The following is a 9,213-nucleotide window of genomic DNA, read 5'->3' as shown; positions in this document are numbered from 1 at the left end:
GGGGCCGCCGTGGATCCTGCACTGAGACACCCCTCTCATAATTTCACCCTTCTCCACGAACCCACAGGGTCGCGCCTCCTATTCCCAACTACTCGCGGCGCTGCACCCCCGGGGACCGCGGTCCCGGCAGGCGGGAGCGGGTCTCGGTGTGAGGCGGCCCCGCCGCGCCAGGACCGTCCCGTCCCGCCCCTCCCCCCCGCCATGCCGGGTCCTCCCGCGGCGGCCCCGCCCCCGCCGCTTCCGGGCGCGCCCTTCCGCTCCCAGAGCCCCGCGCGCCGCATCATGGACCACAATGGTGAGTGGGGGAGGCGGGGGTCTGGTTGGGCCCGGCCCGCCCGCACCGCGCCCGCCGCCACACGAGGGGCGGCCACGCGGGTCTGTGGGCGTGGGGGCGGCGCCGGGGCGGCGGCGGGACCGGTCCGGCCCGGCCTGGCCGCCGGGAGCGCCGGCGGGGCCCGGGCGCGCCGCGGTTCCCCGCGCGGCGGGGCCTGTTCGCGTCCCGGGCGGGCGCGGCGGCCCCGGCGCTGCCCCCGGCTCGGCGGTCCCGGCGCTGCCCCTCGCCGAGGGGGCTCGGCCGGGCTGGGGGGCCGCTGCCAGCGGGACCCCCGTACCGGGCGGAGCTGAGCCCCGTGGGCTGCGCTGATCCGGCCGAGTGCCCGGGCCCGGCCGCCGGCTGGGGCGCTCCGGAGGTGCCGGAGAGACGCTCGTTTGGCCGCGGCGTTTCCAGGGATCGGTGCCCACAATGTGTTTTCTGGTGCCATAGCTGTGGCCTGAGAGGAATCCCTCTCGTGTGCTGAAATTTGATTTCGTAGCTGTGGCCCTGCGCTGGTGAGCGTGCTGGCGGAGTGCAGTGTCTTGGTGAGAGGACGTCGGCTTTTTGCTAGGGTATTCTGGAGCGGTTTTTTACCTTTCCCTTAGCAAAGATTGCATTATGAATCTGTATGTATATGGTATCTGACCTATATAAATGGATTTTAATAAAGCCTGAAGTGCAAAAATAAAACCTAAGGTGATGAAAGTGACATTTGAGGAGATGGCATCGCCTCTAATTAGAGTTTCTCTAAGTAGTCTTAACAACCTTGGGATGTTTGTTATATTTCTTTTCTGGATGTAATCCTGCTAATTATGCTCACGCAGACTGGAATTTCTTATCCTTCTGTGAGACATGAATGACTAATAAACTTGCTAGTTTGGATTAGTTGAGCAGCTAACTCATGTAAATATTCCTGGCTTGCAAGAGTATCTGGAAGAAAAGCATCAGAACTTAATAGTTTCCTTTTGGCAATTCAATGGACTAAATAATACACAAGTTTTGGATTTTTAAAATTTGTTTTAGTTGTCCCTATTTGCAAATGGACTGAGGTTCTGCATGGACTTTTTTTGGTTTATAGAGTTGTGGGTTTGTGTATTCTGGTGGAAAACAGCTTTACCTGTGATGCTGTGGTCCAGCAGGCCCCAGGGAAGCCCTGTGTGTAGTTGAGTGTTTGCAGGTTCATCTGGACAGCCTAAGCAAGTAACAAATGACCAGAGGTAAAAACAAGCTTTATTGCTGTGCCTTTTTGCATATTGCCTTTTAGAGTGAAGCGTGTCAACCACAGTGCTAAGAGGAATTTGATTTGTTGGAGGACATTGAGGGCTTTGGGTTTTGAGGTGAAGTGACTGGCAGGGCCCAGTCCCAGTTTGAAGCTGACACGTTTCCCGGCTCTGGGGTAGCTGCTGAATAATTCAGAGCAATCTCTTTTTCCTTGTTTTTCCTTCTCCTTGTTGCATTGTGTGGAATGATTGTAGGCTTTGAGGGACGGTAGTTAGTGAGGCATATCACTAAAGGGCCCTAGTTTCAGTGTCCAGGTGCTGCTGTGCTGCAATCCCTTGGGGCCTCAGCAGTCATCCTGGTGCTGTACCCACAGAACAGCAGGGCTGAAACAGCTTGTGGCTCACCCCTTCCAGGCTGAGCATGCCTTGCTTCGAAACAACTGCCAAAAGAGCATTTTCAGTTAAAATCTGAGTGAGCTGGGAAGATTTTTGAAGGGCATAACTTTGGTTTTGTGTGACTAAGATGCTATGCAGTGGTTTCAGGAAAACTCACTGGAGGTTGAGGGCGTTACACCCACTTTGTTAGTGTTGCTGGTTACAATACCTGCTCTGGGTTATTGATTGGAGCCTGTACCTGCTGATGCACGTGTTAGACTATTTCTTGCTTCCTTTGCCCTGGTACTCAGATTTAAATCTGGTTAAAGAGAATTCTGTGCATAGTGGGGAATAATTTTCAGTATAGGCAGGATACAACCACGTACTCCTAAGTACCCATATTTTTGTGAAACCCTATGGTAAACTTCTAAGTGATATGTCAAGATGCTGAGTTAATATAGAAGCTAGTTTCCTTCCTACTGTAATAAAAAATTTACAGAAATTGTAAAAATTTTCTCAGAAGTTCTTTGTTGTCAGGGTTGTACAACAAATTGACTCTTCAGTGCTATCCATACTGTGAAAGGAGCTATACAATTAATTTTTTTTTCTGTTGTGGAGAAATGACAGACCAGCCAGCTTATTTAAATGGCTTTATTTTTACAACTAGACTTCCTAAAATCACGACTGTTCCCAGTACAGTTTTGTGACTTGACTTCTGGAAGAAATTGTATGTGAAGATACTTATTTTCTAGTGATTGAATTTTGATATATTGTATGACTCTTAAGCTTTAAACATTGCTTTTCTTACAACTTTCTGTTAATATTTAGCCTCCTTAGAAACTATTAGATAACTGAATTAATAGATAATTTTTATTATTTTCTTTCACAGACAATGATTTGCAAGGAACAAATAGTTCAGGATCATTGGGTGGTCTTGATGTCCGTAGAAGAATCCCTATAAAGCTTATTTCAAAACAGACCAATAAAACCAAACCTGCACCTCGAACTCCAAGAAATATGAACAGGATGCCTTCGAAGACACAAGCTGGTGATGAAGGTAAATTAATATAAATTCCCTGTAGTAGGGAACTGTATTATTCTGCAGCTTGTTCAAGACTTTATTCAGTCTTGGAGACTTAGTGTCCAGGGTTCTGTCCAAGTTCAGATTTCCAGGTACTGCTGCACTGCAGGGCTTAAATAGTGCCCATTTCCAAAAAAGACTGTCTTACTACTTTGACTCTGTTTCTGTAGAATGGTCTCAGCACACTGGAAATTCTGTGGCATTATTTGATGATTTCAGTATAAATTACCCATGCTTTTAATAGCAGCTAATGTCAATTAGAAAAGTGTTGTGGTTGGCTCGTGTCTTTCTTCTCTTTCTCCTTTCCACAGAAGAATTTGATTATAACAAAGAGGAGCGATACGAATGCAAAGGAGGTGAAATGTTTGGCAATCAAAGGAGATTTCCAGGACCCATCTTTTGGGACTATAAGGTAAAGTCATGGATTGGAAGTCATGAATCTTTGCCTGTGTGTCACACCAAGCTGTAGCTAGTCCTGGTGGATACTTTGTTTATTAAAAGTGTTTCCCATTATTTTTGACTGATTAAAAATACATTCTCTGCTTTGTCCTGTTTGTGGTGTTCTTGCTTCCTTCTCAGCTAATTCAGAAATAATGAGTGTGTTAATGATAATTGAAACGAGAAGCTTTAGTAATGTTGGGGTTTGTTTTCCCACTCCCTTCTCTATCCTATCAGATAAACTTGCTGGGGGAAAAGGATGATACACCGGTCCATTTTTGTGATAAGTGTGGATTGCCCATCAAAATGTATGGACGCATGGTGAGTAAAAGTACCAGTGGAAGATGCAGCTGTGGTTTCCCTTTAGGTGAAATTAGGTTTTGCTGTGTCTGTGTGAGGCTTCTAGAGGTTACTGATTTCAGCAGGCATCTGAATAAACTTCATAATAGTATCAGGATGGAACAGGGAGCCTTCACTGCTGAAGTATTTTTGTTCCATCTGTGTGACTGATTTTGCTTTAACCTTTGATTTAATAAAGTTTGAAAATGTTAAACAAAAAATCATAACACTCACCAACAAAAAAACCTTCAAGTTCCATGGGTTTTTATCTTGCACCACTTAGGTTTAAAAATAAGCTTCTTATCTCAGTTGAAGACTTGCAATGAAGTTAGAAAACACTGCTCACTTTTATGTCCCTTTAAAAATCCCCGAGATTAATTTAGGTTTTTAAGAATGATGTAAGAGGCTTCAGGATCTGACTTAATGACAGTTAATGCTTTTAAAATTTCCCTCCCTTGCCAGCAGGACAAGCGTAAACAGATTGCATGTGCAGCTTCTGTGGATGTTCAGTGTTGGCATTAGTGCAAAATACAAACTTTTGCTGATATTTTACCAACACTTAAAAAACCCAAACAACAACACTACCCAGAAAAACCCCAAACTCTAACACAAACTGTTCTAAAAGGTTTCTGTGTAAATATGCTGTAAACTGTTAACCACCTCTATACTTGTTCACTTCATAGATAACTTAGTTACTTTTATTATTATAAATTGTGTGATGGAAGGAGGAACTATTCTGCAAAATGACAAAGATATTTATATACAATGTCTTAACAGAGCAATTTTTTGTCTCTAGATACCCTGCAAGCATGTTTTCTGCTATGACTGTGCTATACTACATGAGAAAAAGGGAGACAAGATGTGTCCAGGGTAAGTTATCTCAAGATTTGTTATTAAAGGCAATGTAGGAAAGTAAATATCTTATTTCAGATACTTATATTAGCATGGCTCTTATTTATATACATTTAGCAGAGGCAGTAGAGTACACTGTTCTTTCTAGTTTTCAATCCCATATTTTGGGATTGTAAGGGATCGGTGTTTACTTTGCTGTTCAAGTATTTGGGTAAGTAACCTGTTACTGCTCTAATTTGAAAAGGAATAAACAGCAGTTTCATTTACTTAGTGAGAGTGACCCTTGTTAAGTCTTAATGCACAGAAGGAATTCGTGCAACGGGGAGGTGCTACTTACAAAATTCTACCTCATTCTTTCATAGTTATGTTTAGATACTTAAAAACTAGATAAACTTCAAAATTGATGAAAAGTGGAGGAAAACGGTCAGTTCTAATTTGGCTAATTGTTAACTGATTGACTTTTAACAAGAAAAAATGCATATCGAGCTCTCTGTGATGACAATAAACCAATACTCTCTTTTGATTTAGCTGTAACGAGCCTGTGCAGCGAATTGAGCAGTGTGTACGAGGGTCTCTCTTCATGTGTAGCATTGTTCAAGGGTGCAAGAGAACTTACCTGTCACAGAGGGACTTACAAGCTCACATCAACCACCGTCACATGAGAGCTGGAAAGCCTGTTACTCGTCCTCCCATTGAACCTGTGCATCCTCCTATTGCCCCGCCACCTGCCGAAATTCCCGAGCGTTTCATAATGCCACCCGAGAAACATCACATGAGCCACATTCCGCCAAAGCAGCACATCATGATGCCACCACCTCCCTTACAGCATGTGCCACATGAGCACTATAACCAGCCCCACGAAGACATCCGTGCTCCCCCTGCAGAGATGTCCATGGCTCCACCGCCCCCTCGCCCCGTCAGCCAGGACACCTTCCGCATTTCGACGAGGAAACACAGCAACTTGATAACTGTCCCTATTCAGGATGATTCGAATTCAGGTGCTCGAGAACCACCTCCACCAGCCCCTGCACCTGCTCACCATCATCCTGAGTATCAGGGCCAACCAGTGGTATCGCACCCTCATCATATAATGCCTCCACAGCAGCACTACGCGCCGCCCCCGCCGCCACCACCACCAATTAGCCACCCGCTGCAGCACCCTCCCCAGGCAGCAGGTACTCCTCACATGGTGTATAGCCAAGCTCCTCCACCACCAATGACCTCTGCTCCTCCTCCAATAACCCCACCGCCCGGACATATCATTGCCCAGATGCCGCCATACATGAACCATCCTCCTCCAGGACCTCCCCCTCCTCAGCACGGAGGCCCACCTGTAAATGTGAATGCACCCCCTCCCCATCACTATAATCCTAACTCTTTGCCACAGTTCAGTGAAGATCAAGGAACTCTGAGTCCCCCTTTCACACAGCCCGGGGGAATGAGTCCAGGGATATGGCCAGCTCCCAGGGGGCCACCTCCACCTCCAAGGATGCAAGGGCCTCCTGCTCAGGCCCCCCTTCCTGGACCACACCACCCTGATCAAGCCAGATACAGACCCTATTACCAATGATACAAGCAATTATATGAATAGAGAGTGCTATGAAGAGGATAAAATTATATACAGCAGCCTTTTAATTGTTTTGGGGTTATTTTGTTGTGGTTTTTTTAAAATACTGTCATTTTGGCTGTAAGACATTTTGAGGTTTGAATCTTAAATGACTTTTAAGCCTTGGCCGTAGAACTCTGACTTCAAATATTCTGTAGTGCTAAAATAAGTGGCTTAGTAGACCACAGTTGCATTTTAACAGAACTTCTGTTGCTAGTGTGGCTAAATTGTCCTAATTATTACAAGATTATCACTTGTAATATTATTTTCTGGAGAAAATGAACACGTGTTGTACCATTCTGAATATTGTTTTTGTTAAATCCAGTGTTTTTGTTAACCTGTGTACAATAATTAAATTGAAATATGGTTGTAAACATGGTGAGTTTTTATATGAAGTTAACATACACATAGTTCTGGGACACCATTTCAACACTAATACTTTCCAAATGGGTAGCACAGTGAAATCTTAAGGGAACTTTAATATTTCTCCTACTACCTTTCACCATTACTCATTCAGGCTATAGTGAATTCATGGCACTAGAAATCAGACATGCAGATTTCTGCATTTACTGCATTTCAACTTCTCAATTTTTTTTTCTTTAAATTTGTGCAGCAAGATGAGTCTATCAAAAATATAGCTTTGGGCATGACACAAAAAGATGTATTGTGGGGGTTTTGTTTGCTTTTGTTTGGGTTTTTGGAGTTTGTTTTAAAGCTAGTTTTGATTCAGAAGGCTCTGCTTACATGTAAACATGAGCTGAAATCAAACTATTGTATTTACCTATGGCTATGTGTGGAAGTGTTTGTGAATTGGCTTGCCATGTCTGTGAGAAGCAGCTCATTTTGGGTAGGGAAGTGGTGTTTATCGCTCTCACTTTATACTGTATGCAGTAGGAAAACTTCACATTTGGATGATCTGAAAGAAGTGATCTGAAATCCTGTGTGAAATCTTGTATGCATGTGAAGGCAAAAATGGCTCTGCCAGCATTATTTTCTTTCAGTAACTAACAAACACATGAGGAACTTTCAAGAATCCCCTTCTGTTACTGTTGACTGGGAGGAGGCAGACTTAGGCACATTTATGTTACAGCATATAACTTCATCTGGGAGGAAATCTGCACGTCTGGTTAATATCCTTTGACTCTGCAAAGCCAAACTCAGGCCTGACATACCTGTGTTACAGGGACTCACTGATGGTTCTGTGTTCAGGGCTCACGTGGTTCCTGAGGGCACTGCATGGCAGGTGTTTGTGCAGGGCAGTGCATTCACTCACCAGTGCCCTCTGTTTGGGAAAATCACACATTCTGAAATGACCTCCTACCTGTCCACTGCAGGTGGTGAGGAAATAAGGCAACTCTTTCCATCATGCTGGTTTTTAGAAGTAAGTCAGGTTGCATACTTCTGTTATATATTAGTCTGCTGTGAAGCAGATGAAGGCTTCAAACTTAATATTTCTGTGTCCAAACCTGTTCTTGGAGTTACTGACAAAGTGCTTTTCTGAAAATGCTGAGGAAGTTTAATTGATTAAGGGAAAACAGCAGCTTTTGCTCCATCAAAAAGCACAAAAGTTGAATGTATGTTGCTGTAGACAATGTGTGAGAATTTTTTTCTCTATTTAAGGCAAAGGTGATGTATGTCATACGGACAATGACATACCACCCAAAAAATCGGTGGGATCCCTCAAATTGTGTAGTGACTGTGGACCTAAAATCTTTGCGATAGAGGACTTAATCAAAAAGTCATCCAATACAGCCAGGACTTGGACTTGGGTCAAGCGTCTGTATCTTGCTTATAAGAGGAAGACCTAAATATGTTTTTTAAATTATTGAGTCTTAAGCATACCTATGTAACCAAGGGCACTGTTGGTGTTTTCATATTTACAAATTTTAAAGATGCCTCCATTGGTTGAAAACTTGTGTTAACTGTCTTTTTAATTTTTTTTATGGGTTTGGGCTGTGTTTTAGTGTGGTTTTTTTCTTGGTTAGTTGGTTGGGGTTTTTTTGCAAAATACCTGGTCATTTTACTGTGACGTTCCAAAATTCGTATATTGTATTTAATTGTATAATTGACAGCCCTAGAAATGGTGGCATGTACTTGTGATTTCTTTGGATTCCTTAAGTCTTACTGTAAAGACAAACATTTGAAGTAATTATGTTTATTTTGAATAAATATCCCTCTCTGGGGCAGTGATCTCCCTCCCAAGGCATTGCCAAGCAGATCTCAGGTTCTGAAGAGAACTCTGACAACCTTTAAATTTGTTAGCCATTGTATGTTCCTGTAACAATGTCACATAAGGGAACGAAAAGGAGTTTGATGAGGGCTTGTGTCTCCCATGGAATGCAAGAAAGGGCACCAGCAGATGGCCTGAAAACATCCGTGCTTTAGATGCTTGTCTCCTTACACTTTATCCATGATTCCATCTATAACTTTCCTTAAAGGATTGCCTGCAGCCATGCATACTTTACAATAAGCAGACTAATTGTGGGAACATATACTTTGTGGTGATTTTCTTTTTAATACTATTAACATAAAGATTGGTTACTTAGATACAATAAGTGATATTTTTCATGCCTTTTAAAAGAGAAAAATTAAAAATGTGAATTATTTTTAAAAAATATGATCCAAGAGAATTAGAAAACTTTACTGAATGGAGTTTCCACTTCCTTTCACTTCCTGCTCTCAAAGGAGTATCAAATTCTGTTTGCTAAAAACTGAAGTGTAAGTAACTTCACTATTCATTCCGTGAAAACCTCTCTCCTGTGTTATGTGAAGTCAGGTGTTCTCAAAAGGACAGTTGTGAATACGCTTCCCCTATGAATCAAGACTGAACACCCCTCTGTTCTTCAACTGTTTTCTGCTCTGTAAAACTAGTGCCTGATTTTGTATCGTTTCTCTCTCTGTGATTTGCTGGGCTGCTGCCAAAAGCAGGCACAGGTTCACATGGGAAGTCCTCTCGAGCCTGGGAAACTGGAGGAGCACAGTGGATTGC

The 9,213-nt window shown here is 43.4% G+C and overlaps 1 protein-coding gene across 3 annotated transcripts; it reads left to right on the top strand.

Moving 5' to 3' along the window:
• The first annotated feature begins 229 nt into the window (after positions 1-229).
• CBLL1 (Cbl proto-oncogene like 1) lies at positions 230-8,426 on the top strand. 3 transcript variants are annotated; one of them, XM_064656309.1, is made up of 6 exons: positions 230-295; positions 2,798-2,965; positions 3,301-3,401; positions 3,665-3,748; positions 4,563-4,636; positions 5,147-8,426. In XM_064656309.1, the coding sequence occupies exons 1-6, from the start codon at positions 283-285 to the stop codon at positions 6,186-6,188; spliced, it is 1,482 nt and encodes a 493-aa protein (XP_064512379.1). In that variant the 5' UTR covers positions 230-282; the 3' UTR covers positions 6,189-8,426. The 3 variants fall into 3 exon arrangements, with proteins under 3 accessions (XP_064512379.1, XP_064512380.1, XP_064512381.1); XM_064656310.1 differs by having other exon boundaries at positions 238-295; positions 3,304-3,401; XM_064656311.1 differs by lacking the exon at positions 230-295 and adding an exon at positions 652-858.
• Positions 8,427-9,213: the final 787 nt, after the last annotated feature.

Source organism: Pseudopipra pipra, chromosome 5, assembly GCF_036250125.1.
Source record: "Pseudopipra pipra isolate bDixPip1 chromosome 5, bDixPip1.hap1, whole genome shotgun sequence".
In the NCBI taxonomy this organism is placed as follows: Eukaryota; Metazoa; Chordata; class Aves; order Passeriformes; family Pipridae; genus Pseudopipra; species Pseudopipra pipra.
The sequence above is the reverse complement of the archived record's forward strand: the minus strand, read 5'-3'. Positions and strand labels throughout refer to the sequence as shown.